Source organism: Harmonia axyridis, chromosome 3 (assembly GCF_914767665.1).
Source record: "Harmonia axyridis chromosome 3, icHarAxyr1.1, whole genome shotgun sequence".
Taxonomy (NCBI): domain Eukaryota; kingdom Metazoa; phylum Arthropoda; class Insecta; order Coleoptera; family Coccinellidae; genus Harmonia; species Harmonia axyridis.
This window is the reverse complement of record NC_059503.1, coordinates 34,888-49,462: the sequence shown is the minus strand read 5'-3', so window position 1 is coordinate 49,462 and position 14,575 is coordinate 34,888. Positions and strand designations below refer to the sequence as shown.

Sequence of the window (14,575 nt, the reverse complement as noted above, 5' to 3'; positions counted from 1 at the left end):
AAGTTTCTGTAGGACACCCCTACTCCTGAAATTTATTGCCGTTATTGCGCAATTGACTTGACTGACGTTTTCACATGAAAATTGTCTAAAATGTTTTATTTATAATCAAAGTAGAAACAAATGTTCTAATTAATGGAGGAATTTTTAGTGACGATTAGGTACTCTATAAATTGCATCTAGTGATAATGATGAAACAATAATAACTGTTGAATCAAATGAATAATTATTGCTCATTTTGGGAGCCATCTTGATTTATGTTTGATCACGAATGAATTAGTTTTGGAGATTCAAATGACTTTTTTAGATGTGGAATTTTCGTTGCATGATTTGAAATGGAACCAACATTATCATCTTTATCAATTAAAACATTGAATAGGAATATGAATGTGGTTTAAATATGTCGACGTTTTTGTTTTTATTTTCATTTGGCGGCAATTGCTAACAGCTTTTTTCACCTGTTATTTGGGAAGTTACTTTCTATCCCGTTTTTAGGCCGCTGCAAAAATGGAAGGTAGTGAAGGAACCAGTCAGACAGAATTATATACAGGCTGGTCATCTGTAGTTCATCAACCATGTGAAGATATAGAAGAGAGTGAACTTCCTAGTACTGTTGACATTACTGCATTTAGCACGAATCTTAATGTAGAACCTTCGAATTCTTCCAGTCAAGCTTTGAATTCAGACAGTGATAGTGAATCTGATGCTGAATCCAGTGTAAGATTCCCAGTGAATTTTCTCATCTTTAAATATCAACAATAATTTATTTGGAAGTAATTATATTTTGATATCCTTTCGATTTTGTAGAACTCGGGCAGTGAAGCATCCCATTCTGGAAGCCAGTCAGATTCTTCAGAATCAGATAGTTCATCCTCTAGTCCAGATTCTACATCTCGAAGTTCTTCTCCAGCTGAATTTTCAGTGACCAGTTCCCAAACAGACGGTTTACGTTTGACGATTGCAACAGTTAGAAAACCTGAAAGTAGTCCTTGTGAAGATAAGTTATCAGAAAAAGGATCTGTAAGAATTGACTCCTGTTCAGAGGTGTCATCCGAATCTGAAAGTGAATCTCAGAGTACTAATGGTGAAAAGCAAGGAAGAAATAAGACTAAATTAGGTGACAAGAATAAAGATTCTACTAACAAAGGAAATGTTTCCTTGGTATCCCTCAGTAAAGTTGATAAAAAATCTGACTTGAGAACGGTGAAAAAAGATCAATCCCCTTGCAAGGTGACATCCAAAGGAAAAGTTAAATCCAAAGTTTGTAAAAAAGTATGTATAGTCACTTTGATCTAAGTAACCCTTTGGTGCAATCCTAAATTTTCTGTCTGTTCTAGATGACTTCTATGGGTCGTGATTATTCTGGATGCAGTTCTGATGGAGAATCCAAACAGGGCGATGACAGTGCAGCTATGTTAGCATCTTGCAGCCTGCAGGAAATCCGACAAGAAGATCTGGCTGCCATTTTGCCTGATCAACAAGATTGTGATGCTTTTGGTAGTTTTGAAAAAGGTGGCAGTAGTAAAAATGGTATTAAAAGATCACCTGAGGGAGATATGTCAGATTCAGACATGGAACTTCCCCATCAAGCTGTTAATGCTCTTATTCAAAGAACAACAGAGAGTTCCAGTGAATCGGAGAACGAACTACCGAACCCTCCCGCATTATATGCCAACAGGTATTTATTTGTAAATTAGGATTGAAATAATTTTAAGTTATCAGGATTAATGCTATGCTTAAATCATTTCATGTTATAAAATAACGATGACCTTTTTTATCTATTAGTGTCCGATCTCAAGCTTTAACGAATATTTAAATGCCCCTTATTACACAGACCAATAAAATGGAAAAAAAATTGGTTTCAATTGTTTTCATCTGCTCATTTCAAAAAAGCTTTTAGATTTTTTTATCAGCTCAAGTTTTTTAGATACAGATTGATTAATATTAATTTTAATATTAGCTAAAAATAAAGCAATAAATATATCTGTAAACACCAAAATACAATTTTTATATAGTGATATTGTTATAAGACTGTAAAAATTTGTTATTGTCTTTTTATTACTTGTCATTGAATCTATAATATTTTTAGCCTCCTCCAGCAGTTTGAGGTTCAAACACAAATGCTAAGTACTCAAGTGGCTACTTGCAATGGTAAAAAAACACCTGTACAGTGCAAAAACGAAACAAATCACAAGAGTGATGAACATCCTATAGCTCCTGAAAAAATAAAAAAACGGAGGGGTAGACCAAAAAAGACTTCTGATTCTAAATTTAATACTTTGAAAACAGCAAAAAATCATAACAACAGCTACTCTCTGAATCCAAATGTATCTCCAGACAGTGGCATTCAAAACAGTCCCGATCATATATCTAGTCCGGAACCAACACTTCTCAGAAATTCTGTTTATAAGGAAGAAGCGAAAGACAAGTCTATAACTGAGAAAAAAAAGATACCTCCGACAGAAAAAAAGATTAATACCAAACTATCTGTCACAACTGATAGATTGGACAGGCACTTTTATGGACATTCTGAGAGGACACTTTACCCACCTAAACGAAAGGTGGGAAGACCATCTGCAACATCAACATGTAAAAAGGAAGTTGGTAGTAAAACTACAAGACAATCAAGTAACAGTTTAGAGAAAATAGAGAGTAAAGTATCCAATAAGGGGGAGAAAATCCTTAGAGACAAAAAGAGCAGAACGCAAAATGAGAAAAACACAAAGTCTACTGATGCAAAGCAACATAACTTGTGTAATGAGGGAACGACCAAAAAATCAAAATCCAGCATTTTATTCGAAATTTGTGAGCGGGTCAGCAAGAGATTAGAAGGAGGAGCAAAGATTGGAAGTAAGCCCCCTTCATCATCTAAAACGAATAGTAAGGTACAGTCAAATCTTCAGTCTAACAGAGTTCACAAACCTCTTACATCTGGTCAGAACAAATCTGAAGCCAGGCAAAAAGTAATAGCCTTGAAGAACGCCAAAGTAATGCACAGCAAGCATCGTCACAAGATCCATAAAAAACGCAAGTTCAGAATCTTGAAACCTTTGGCTTTTGTAACTCAGGATCCTAAGATTAATATGGAAATAGACAAGTTAGTGATTGATTTCACTAAGCTGTACATATCCAACAATGTCAGAGCGTCCAAGGAGAACATCCCGGAATTGCTAAAGACGATCAAGAGGGTGTCGAAAAAAAGGAAAACCAACGAGTACGAAAGAAAGAAGAAGAAGCAAAACGTGAACGCGACCGTTAACAAGATCGAAAATTCCAACGAACAGAGGCTGCCTCTGAAAAAGAGGCATTACCACATATCAGCCACGGAAAGTAATAAAACAGAAGAGGAAAAAAAAGAAGCAAAAAACGAGGAGGAAGATCAAACTGTAAAAGGTACCGGGCAGACGATGCACATCATCAACAATAACAATCTCAACGATTGCCACTCGAAGGATGTCCACATCGAAGAGGCCATCGAGGCTTGCATCAATCGATTCTCGGAGGTCACACCACCCGAATCGACTGTCAAATCGGCAGAAAAAGTTTCAACGACTGTGAGCGCCTCTATAACCGCGACAACGCCCAAGAAGAGGCATAGATTGGCTGTAATGGAAACGCAAAGCGAACAGGCCAAATCTGATCTGTTCGAGTGCCACAAACGTCCCAAGACTTCCATAGAGAGCGTGGTGACAGAGCTTAAGCTGAAGAAGAGCCTGTCTCCCCGAGGAGAAGAGAAGAGACCCGAAAGCGTGGCGCAAATGATAACGCGCAAGAAGAACAGACTCGAAGATCTCACCTCCAATCTGGTGCTGAAGATCAACCCTGCCTTGGAGTCAGAGAAGAAAAAATCGGAGAACAGCAAGAACTGTCAGGTCAAGTATCCCCCTTGCAAGAAGGCCAAGCCCACAGAACTGGAACAGTTGAACAAAATCACTTCGGCCCAGCCGACTGGGATTTTTATGCCGACAGTGGAGATGGAATTCGCCTCGGTCTCAGATCTTTCAGAGAAGGAGAGAAAGGTTGAAGGGGAAAAGTTGGAAAGTCAAGGAGGTCGCGTAGAGCCTTTCGAGACTACCGCGTTGGGAGCCGCGAATCAGACGGCTGAGAAAGCTGCTCCGGATACCGTCAAAAAGAAGGTGCGCAAAAGAAGAGCACCCAATAGGACGGGATTTCCGACGGTTAAGAAAAAGAAGAAGAAAACGATTCCGGTGGAAGAGAGCGGGACTTGTGCGAAGAATGGGCAGGTCTGCGACAGGGTTCCAGTTGATGGGGAGGAATATATGAGCTTCCTCAGTCGAACGGAAAACGGAGATAATTCTGTAGTTCTTAAATCGGTAAGTCTCCACAGTATAAGGTGTTTCTAAATTGGGGTACAGATGACAGATTCCTCCGAACGTTTTGAAAAAATAAGTCCTATATATATGAGCCCGCAAACGCTTTATTTTTGAGATACTGGGTATTGAAGTTTAATTTTTAAAAGTTTTTTTTTCTCATAGCACCTTCCCTTCATAAGATATTTAACTCAAATATGGCATAAATATTCCCATTTAAAGTCTATATCTCGAGAACGGCTCATCCTATCGAAAAAACACGTTTTTTACATAAAATTTATCGGATTTTTAGATAAAACTCGAAATTTTTCTCGGATGTTAGAAAAGATAGGAAAGTGGAATTTTAAGCATCACCTCTTAATTTTTTTGAGAAGCCTACTCCTAAAACATTTTTGTGAAGAAAATAAAATTTACCGTGAAAAGTTGCGCTCATGACTATATTTCTATCAAAATCAATGGAAGCGTTCAAAAACGTTATCGCAGATTATGTATGAAATGAAGTCTTCGGATGGCTGTAATTCAAAGAGGAAGCATTTTGGTACAAATGGTTATGGGAATTTTTTTCTTATTTTGATGAGTAGTACACCTCCTGATGTTTAACCCCACAATCAGAAATCTCCTTGTAGGCTTACGCGTGCCTGATAAAATATAAATCAAGCACTCCGATGCTTTCTAAACGCCTACTTCACTCAAGTCACACAAATAAATAATTTCAAGCGTTTTCAGTCCATACAAGAGGACGTTTCGTCCAAGGCGAAATCTTCAGAACAGGAAAGATGGGACGCCATGAGCGAGTGCGACAGTTTGCCGCAGGATGAGCGAACGGAGCTCGATCTGGACGAGTTTCAACTGGGACCGGACTACGCGATGAGGGAGGACTCGCCCACCACGTCCGTGGACACCAGAGACAGTGACAAGACGGGAACGGAGTTGGACCTGGAGGATCTGCCTTTGGGAAGACGGCTGGACGGCAGACAGAAAAGGAATATGGCGGACAGGGCGTGTCGCAAGAGGAGGTTGCAGGATCGGGGGTCGGCCAACAGCAACGCGGAAGGAAAGGACGTCAGAGCGTCGTCGTTGAGCGACGAAAGAAAATCAAAGAAGGTGCCGAGGTGGAAGAAACGCTACCTTGTTGCCGGGTTGTTTTCAGATTATTACAAGGAGGACGAGTAAGTCTATTTCATGTCAATAGTTTATATCGAAAACTGTCCCATTTTTGAGCTTTGTAGCTATAGACATTTTTGACCATCTAGAACTACAACAATACCAAATATAATTCAGGGAAAGCCATTTCTCATACTAAATGTGCGGGGTCCTTTGCAATGTAGATCATTGTTAATTTTTTTTTGTTTATTTGAATTTCACCTTTAAATTCAGTTCTTATCTATATTGTCCTTTCTACATAATTCAAAAATATGACGACAGATACTAACTTCTGTATTCAGTTGAGATGGTTTTTGTGAAATAGAAAGAAATAATAAATTTTCGCGTTTCAGCGAGGCCACCAGATTGAGGAGGAAAGAGAACGCGTGCAAGTACGCAAAGGCCCCCTACGTCCCCTCCGAGCATCCGTACGGACTGTTGCCGCCCCCATACCACTGCGGCAAATACCTGCGATGCCGGAACGTGCCCTTCCAGCTCCCGCACGACCTCTGGTGGCAGCACACGCACTCCCAGCTACCCGGTCGTGACGTGGTCCCATCCTGGAACTACAGAAAGGTCAGGACGAACGTGTACAACGTGAAGACGACTACAGGAACGGCCTGCGAGCCTCAGACCTGCAACTGCACGCCGACGCAGAAGTGCGGCGACGATTGCATCAACCGTCTGGTGCTGTCCGAATGTCCGGCCAACGTCCACAGATGTCAAAACCAGAAGATTCAGAGGCACGAATGGTCGCCAGGTCTGGAAAAGTTCATGACCGACGATAAGGTAAGCGTATTGATGATTTTTGAAAATAGGTTAGGTATTGAAAATTCAATTTGCATGTTGCGTACAAAAAAAAACGGAATTTTCAGGGCTGGGGAATACGCACGAAGCTGCCGATCAGATCGAACGAGTTCATCCTGGAATACGTGGGCGAGGTGGTGTCCGACCAGGAGTTCAAGGAGCGTATGGGCACGATCTACGCGCAGGACACGCACCACTACTGTCTGCACCTGGACACCGGCATGGTGATCGACGGTCACCGGATGGGTGGCGACGGCCGGTTCGTGAACCACTCGTGCGAGCCGAACTGCGAGATGCAGAAGTGGTCCGTCAACGGCCAATTCAGGATGGCGCTGTTCGCACTGCGCGACATCCGCGCCGGCGAAGAACTGACCTACGACTACAACTTCTCGCTCTTCGACCCGGCCGAGGGCCAGGAGTGCAAGTGCGGCAGCGAGGTGTGTCGAGGGGTGATCGGGGGCAAGTCCCAGAGGGTGCGCAGGCTGCCGCCGGTGACGGCGACCAAGCAGGTGGGCGGCGGTCGTGTGGGACGGCCGAGGAAGCTGACGGCGGCCAAGAAGGCGCCGGAGTCGAAGGAGGCGACGTCCGGTCAACAGCCTGAAACGCTGGCGAAGGAGGCGCCGATGCAGGTCAAGCCCATCAGTCACCAGCAGAAATGTTACATATTGGAGCACCACTGCTTCCTGTTGAGGAACATCAACAAGGTGAGTACCATGAATTTTTGCCAGTTTGTGTGAGAAGTTACTGAAAAGCTGTTTTTATATACTATATAGGGTGTTTCCCAATTGTTTTTTCTCATTAGGAGCTTAGTTATGAAAAAAACATTCTCATTTGAAATAATCCCCGAGATAGGGGATATAACACCCATGTTTAAAATTTACGAGGTTTTATGATCGATTTTTTAGTAATAAAAAAATGTTGACAGGTCAGGAAAGTAAAAGACCGCGCCGTGGGTATTTCGTTCTTGAACCGCCCATCGACGGCGCCCACAGTGGATCATGGAACCGCCTTTTTAAACCATCTAAACGCCCTGCAGAAGCCCAGAAACATGAAGACCAGAAGGATCGCCCAGGCCGAAGACAACCCCGACTTCAACCGATCCGTCAAGGTTGCGTCCGTCCTCAAGGACATCTACAACACCGTCGTCAACTTCAAAGGTAGGACAACGCTTTCTAGTGAAACATCGACATTCAAAAGCCCGGTATTCAGGGTGTTTTTCAATTGTGGGGCAAAACTTCAGGGGGTGATCTTACTCATCAAAATAAGAAACAAGTTCCCATAAACATTTGTCCAAAAATGCTTCCTCTTCGAATTACAGCCATCCCAAGTCTTCATTTTAATCATACATTTTCTACGATAAAGTTTGAATGCTTAAATTGATTTTAAATGAAAATTAGATCAATGGCTTAACCCGAGAAAGGCTCATCCCATCGTAAAAAATAAAATTATGTTTAAAATTTATCGGATTTTTAGAATAAACTGTCGAAATTTTTCTCATATGTCAAAAAATATAGTAAACAAGAGTTTTATGCATTACCCCAAAAACTTTTTGTGAATAAAATATAATCAGCATAAGATTTGTCGTGAAAAATTGCGGCTTTGACCGCTTTGATCAATAGAAGTGTTCGAACGTTATCGCAGAAAATGAAAACTTCGGTTGTCTGTAATTCGAATAGGAAGCATTTTCGGATATATGTTTATACAAATGTTTTTTTCTTATTTTGAGGGATACTATATCACCTACTGTATTTTCGAATAGCGCATTTTCTAATGATTTTTATGTTTTAAGACGAGAACGGCAGCGCTACACCCCTTGCAGCTCCTTTTATGAATCTGCCTTCGAAACGCAAAGCCCCTGAGCTGTATCAGTTGATAAGCGACCCCATAGATTTCGTAAGTGTCGAGCAGAACATCGCCAAAGGCGCCTACCGTTCCACCGATTCCTTCGACAACGACATGAACAGGGTGCTGTTGACTTTCACAAAATTTTTCGGCTGCTCCAGTGAGCAAGGCATAGCCGCCATCCGACTAAAGAAGATCTACCAGGAAACCAAACGAGGGAGTCTCTCCAAGTTCCAGGATTTGTTGGGAACAAAACCACCAGCCAATTTTGTATCCAAAAAGGATAAAAGTGAGTGTAATATTATCGTTCGATATGTTCCAGCAAACCTACATCACAATTTTATCCTTCGTAGGCCAACTAGTTCTTGAAAAAAAAAAAAAAAACAGGCATCCATACTTTATTTAAGGGTACCCTGTAGTTCAGTAAGAACAGAGGTTTAAAAATTTAGGAACACCTGTATAGTAGTATAAATATAAAACAACAATTTCTAGTGAAATTTTGTTTTCATGAAAAAAAAAGGAATGTATTTATATTTGAAATGTTAAAATTAAAAAAAAAAATAAGAAAAAACTATTTCCCTGTTGTGTCATCTATAAACTGAAGAATATATTTGATCTGATTGATGTAATTTTAGAGTAACAGACATTGTTTTCAGGTGAAGAGGAGGATATAATTCGATGCATCTGTGGAATGTACCATGACGAGGGTCTGATGATCCAGTGCGAGCGTTGCTTAGTATGGCAACACTGTGAGTGTGTGCGTGCTGATCCTGCAGCTCCCAGTTATCATTGTGAGATTTGCGTTGCTAGAGAAGTCGATTACGAAATAGCTATGGATGAATTCACAGAGCACGGACACAGGTTCGATCTTGAATTCAATATAGGGAAATATCGAATTTTCAAAAAAATTAATTATAACCTTACCTAACCTAAATGAAAAAGGAAGTCAAATTCTTGGAATTAATTTTGGAAATTATCTTCCAGAATCAATCTGGAATCATCAATTCTTTTGAAAAGTTATCTTCGTGTAGTTACCAAAAAATAACTGTTTATAATAAGCACTTTTTTTTATTAATTTATTAATTAATAAATAAACGAAAATAATGAAATTGTGTTTCAGATATTACATGACATTGATGAGAGGTGATTTACAATTAAGACAGGGCGATACGGTTTACGTATTGAGAGATATATCCATACCGGGCACCAATGAAAAACATAACTATAAAACCATCGGAAAAATGGAATATAATGATTTGGATATCTTCCGGATCGAGAGACTTTGGAAGGATTCCAGTACAGGACAGAGATATGCCTACGGTCACCATTATCTCAGACCTCACGAAACTTACCATGAGCCTACCAGGAAGTGAGTATCTTCTGTCTTCCTAAAGTGGAAGTACTAACGAAATTTTAGGAAAACATGTTGTCATCGAAGGGTATTAGCGACAGACCTTGTTTCCCTCTTTTTGGAGCTCATCAGTATCGCTTAACCAAACATCATTGACAATCAAATGAGAACAGAGGCTAAAAAGAGAGAAACAGGTCTATTATTAGTCACCTCTGATAGCAGCAAGTTTTTCTATGGTTTTCTTTAATGTAGATATCTTTTGGTCCAATATTTTTAATTATCTAACGAAATACATGTTTATTTATTTATTTTTTTCAGATTCTTCCAGAATGAAGTAATGCGTGTACCGCTCTATGAGGCTGTTCCTGTTGAACTAATCATATCTCAGTGTTGGGTTCTGGACTTGAACACCTTTTGTAAAGGTCGACCAATAGGAGCAGATGAAAAACACATCTACATATGCGAGTACAGAGTGGACAAATCAGCCCGGCTTTTTCACAAGGTGTCCAAAGCCAAATATCCTATATGTACAAAAAGCTACGTTTTTGAGAAATTCCCAGAGAGATTGAAAATAAGCAGGACATACACACCACACGAGTTGGGTGATTCTTCCGCTATAAAATCAAAGTCTAGAAAAACTCAAGACGAGAAGCCAGCAAGTGTGGCAGAATTAAGACCTGCTTTAGCTCCTAGAGTGAGGGTAAGTGTTGATTAAGAAACTCTAAATACTAATAGCAAAACAATGATTTTCCAACAAAATTTGATAAGGGTATAATTTATCTAAATTATGGTCTCTTAAGAGGTAACACCACCACGTGACTACTCCGTCAAAATGAAATTAGAGATATTTATTTATTTATTTCTTCTTACAAATCACCGATTTTTATGGGGTTTTCACATCATTTGTTCGAATTATAATTTACACTGTGGTATTCTACCGATCATTCAATCCTTCTGGCAACACCGCACATAATTTTTGTCCCTCCTTTTCTGAGGAAATATTGATAGATCACCAGAATGTCACTTGATGGGTGTACCTTCTTAAGGAATAGATAACAACATTGCATTTCAGTTGTGCTTTTTTGAATAATCGGCACTATTTGAATTCTAGGATTTGAATGAGCAGAAGACTAGACTGAACGATATTTTGTTGAAATTGTTGAATAAATTACCTGTTAAGCAGGCGCTTGACGTTTCCTACTTGTTGGAAGGAGGAAGGAGGAGGAAAAACAAAAGTTTAAAGATAAACCAGTGAATCTAAGTGATATTTTGTACATTTTTCCGATGATTGTTCCATTTTTCAATCGGAACAAGTTGAATTTCTGAGAACTAGTCATAGCTTGTTACAAGTATTTATTATAAACTTTCTTACTTTTAATTTATTTGTTGACATGTTCCCATTGTCGTATTGAGATCTTTATTAATGTGGAGGAATTCATGTTATTGTTCTGTTAATTTATAGAGGCTTTTGCCCCATTTTGTTAGCCTCTAAGAATATTAAATTCTTGAATTTTTAATTATTGCAAGTAAATTTGTTTTAAGCATAATTCAAGTTAATAGGCACTATGCACTTTTTCATAATTTTAAGATTCTTCTTGTTTTCATGTACTAACTGATATTTATTTTCTCAATGCTGCTGTAAATATTTATAAACCACGATTTTGTGGATCATTAATTTTTCAATTGTTGAGCTATTGTATTGTATCAATTGTTGCGCAAATATTTTATTGATTGTACACTCATATTTCGAATAAATATTTATTTTGTTTTTTTTTAACACTAATTTGCTTATTATTGTAGCATCACATTTTAATTCTGAGTAATTTTTTACAGTTTATGATGACTCATAAGGACACAGTTTGTAACAATAAATAAATGTATATTTTTTGATCATGCTCTTTATTTATGAAATTCAAGATAATGAAAGATTATTCTATTGTAAACTTGGTTATTAAAAAACATTCTGCTTGTAGTGGCAGTTTCGGATTATTTATTCATAAAAAAATTCATTGGATATCACTATTTTACTCGCATTCTGATGATTATGGTTTGCTCTTCTGCAACTATTCCATGCGAAAATATAATTTATAATTATCTTACATTATTTAGTAAATTTTCCATCAAGTCATTTCCACTTATGATCTGATCGCTGAGAACTATTATCTTGGCACCCGTTAAGGCTTCTATGAAATTTAATGCTCCAATTTCTGCATAAGTTATTCCACCAATGACATAAACTAGCAAGGTCCTAGTTTGTAATGGATATTTCCTTTCGTTCCTTATTGTCAAATTTCCCAACCCCTCAAGTTTCGTCCTCATTTCTTCCAACTGCGTTGAATTCAACACCATACTTGCTATCTGAGCAACTAAAGGGATATAAGTGCCTCTGAACACGTAACTGGGACAAGTGGGGTATTTCAAATCTATTATATTCTTATCAGGTGGGATCTGTTTTAACCGATTTGCTACAAGATTAAATTGACTTGTTGCTAAACGGGGTAACCAAAAATTGGGAAACAAACTTCCAGCAGACGAATTTCTACTATCAGAGATAATACCCGCATTTATTAAATTTTGCAAGACGTAAGAGTATTTGAATCCAAACTGATGTAAAAACTTTTCCCAAAACATGTTTATTTCACTATCGTTTAAATTCTGGGTGATTAACATCAAACAGAAAAGCCGTAATGACATCAATTCACTGTTTTCCATACAAGTTAATTCCATTAGAAAAGTCAAATTAGTTGATTTGGAGATATTATTGATGATGTTGAATTCACAGTCACAAAGGTTTTCAAACTTCCAACCTAAGCAGTTAATAATAGTTTCGGCTGCAATTAAATGGTTGGAAATTATCTTTTTCCGGGAATTAGCAGGACCTAGCTGAGTTTGTACAAATTTTTTAATTTCATCTATGGACATATCTTTAGAATTGAATTTTTCCATTTTCAATTCCTTAGTTAAATTACTAAGCACCGATGTTACTTCTGTAAAATATTTATTTTTTGTCATAGAATAAACTGGATCCAATTCACTATCCATATTTATTGAAACTGGGTCCTTTTTCACCACTAGATTGAAAGTATCATCTACATTTACATTATTTTCTTCTGATATAGACTCGCAGTGACCTACCCTAACATTATAAATCTCTTTTAAAAGAGCAGAGTATATTCCAGGGGTCAACAAAGTACTAGGATAATCTAAATTTCGGTCTAAAATAATCAGTCCGCCAATATCTGAATCTAACCTATCACTAGAACCCTTTCCTTCACATAGTTGATCAAACTGAGATAAAATAATATTGGAATATTGACCCAATGCGATTATAAAATTTGCCTTGCCTAAAACCAATAGCAACTGCCACAAGCATTTAGCAAACATTGTTAAATAAGTCATATTTTGGTCTATAAACATGGAACTATAAGCAAAGGGAAATTCAAGACTTAATATTCCAGAGTCCGTGTGAATTGGTAACCATTGAAAAGAGTACAACTTAACAACAGAGTCTTTGTTTGAATGTGAGAGTCCATATTCTTCCAATTCCTTTTCGAACAAGTAGGTAAACTGTGGCATAATCAAAACATGAAATTTATTGATAGGGGGATTACTGACATCAACTGAAGAACGAATCTGATTAATAACCTGTTTAAATCCTGAAAATGTTGAATATATAATATAGTACACTGCTTTCGAATCAAACAATGGCGGATTATCATTCAATTTAAAAATTTTTTCTATTCCATTTGATCTGAAAATTAATATCCTTCATATGAAATATCAGAGATTTTAGAATGTTAATCATTACCTGAGCCATTTAACTCCGCATATTTTTTCCAAAGGTTTGATAACCGATGGTTCCAATATTAAATATTTGGAATTCACATTGAATCCAAATATTTTGGAGAGTAGAGATTTTGATAATTCTTGTATTGAATATAACTTTTTATCTAGTTCCATTGATAATGACATTGTTCAAAAATATAATATTTTCACATATGTTTCTCATTTTTTGAATATCAACCCTTTAGAACTAATATCACAGATCAGTCTGTAAATAATATTATATCTACTATCAAAGACTACTGTGCACAGATTGACAGATAACAGAGTAGCTATAGCTACTGTGCTACTATCATGAACCACAAACGCCGTAGCGTAGGTGGCCGGTCGCGCATTAATATTCACAAAGATGGCGTGAGCAATGTATTCCTGTCTGTCAATTGTCATAGACTGTTATTATAGGTCTATGATTCCTGTATTTACTTTTTATTTGAGTTTTCAAATATTTACTCTTATATCGTTATATCAATAAAATTTTCAATGAGTACCGGGGTTTTCACCATAATTTGACCCCCCCTTCAACTTTGTTAATGAAAGAGGTACAAAAAAATGTTTTCTACAAAAGTTTCACGAAATCGACTAATCTTTTTAAAATGATTTCACAAAATAAATATATACGGAGTGAGCAACATATTGATTGCAACTTAATTTTTTCAAATGAAACACCAAATATATTTTTCTATATTTGACTAGCTCCTTTTCCCCTGATTTCGAATATATAACATGAACATATGTTTGTTATTAATGTTCTAAGATGATGTGTGTCGAAATTTCAGAACATAGACTTTGGTCTGAATCGGAATATTTAAGGAAAAGTGACGAAGTATTTGTTGTTTGAAAAATGGATAAAAACGATTTTCCTGTATTAATAAACACAATTTTTCGTATGAGAAAAATACTGTGCAAGCAAAACAATGGCTTGGTATGGTACTATAAAGGTAACTGGTATCAATTTCTTCCCAAAAAAAAATACTGTGGTATGGATCAGCCCTCATTAAATAAAGTATTTGAGCACAACCGCAAATAATATTCACTGTTCTGTATATATGTGGATGGAATTTCAAAACTCTTCTGTTTATAGGGTTTGTTTAGAAACTTCGGTGACTCTTGTCAGTTGATAACTCTTCCTCTGTGTATAAATAAAAATACAATTTCATTATCTATAGTTAATCAATGCTGTCAATTTATGAAATAGTAATTTACGTAACAAGTCCGGAAAATAGGGTTTTTTTGGACGAATAGACAAAATTCCAGGACGAGC

At 37.5% G+C, this 14,575-nt stretch overlaps 2 protein-coding genes across 3 annotated transcripts; one reads left to right on the top strand and one right to left on the bottom strand.

The window, feature by feature from the left end:
- Positions 1-14: 14 nt before the first annotated feature.
- On the top strand, positions 15-11,361 carry LOC123674925 (histone-lysine N-methyltransferase ash1). The gene is made up of 14 exons (XM_045610094.1): positions 15-158; positions 493-714; positions 805-1,269; positions 1,335-1,675; positions 2,087-4,331; positions 5,055-5,497; positions 5,825-6,260; positions 6,347-6,982; positions 7,204-7,435; positions 8,068-8,409; positions 8,777-8,981; positions 9,241-9,489; positions 9,790-10,171; positions 10,583-11,361. The coding sequence occupies exons 2-14, from the start codon at positions 505-507 to the stop codon at positions 10,724-10,726; spliced, it is 6,330 nt and encodes a 2,109-aa protein (XP_045466050.1). The 5' UTR covers positions 15-158; positions 493-504; the 3' UTR covers positions 10,727-11,361.
- Positions 11,176-13,558, bottom strand: LOC123674928 (vacuolar protein sorting-associated protein 33B). Of its 2 annotated transcripts, none has more exons than XM_045610101.1 (2): positions 13,280-13,558; positions 11,176-13,127 (listed from the first exon to the last, which is right to left on the bottom strand). In XM_045610101.1, the coding sequence occupies exon 2, from the start codon at positions 13,045-13,047 to the stop codon at positions 11,563-11,565; it is 1,485 nt and encodes a 494-aa protein (XP_045466057.1). In that variant the 5' UTR covers positions 13,048-13,127; positions 13,280-13,558; the 3' UTR covers positions 11,176-11,562. The 2 variants fall into 2 exon arrangements, with proteins under 2 accessions (XP_045466057.1, XP_045466056.1); XM_045610100.1 differs by having other exon boundaries at positions 11,176-13,222; positions 13,280-13,557.
- Between the last annotated feature and the right edge of the window lie 1,017 nt (positions 13,559-14,575).

Bases quoted from the DNA above. Each gene is read 5' to 3' on its own strand.
- LOC123674925 (XM_045610094.1), top strand. From the start codon at position 505: ATGGAAGGTAGTGAAGGAACCAGTCAGACAGAATTATATACAGGCTGG. The intron at 7,436-8,067 runs GTAGGACAACGC...TTATGTTTTAAG, and splicing joins CACCGTCGTCAACTTCAAAG to ACGAGAACGGCAGCGCTACA. The intron at 10,172-10,582 runs GTAAGTGTTGAT...TTTGAATTCTAG, and splicing joins CTTTAGCTCCTAGAGTGAGG to GATTTGAATGAGCAGAAGAC.
- LOC123674928 (XM_045610100.1), bottom strand. From the start codon at position 13,443: ATGTCATTATCAATGGAACTAGATAAAAAGTTATATTCAATACAAGAA. The intron at 13,223-13,279 runs GTAATGATTAAC...ATTAATTTTCAG, and splicing joins TGCGGAGTTAAATGGCTCAG to ATCAAATGGAATAGAAAAAA.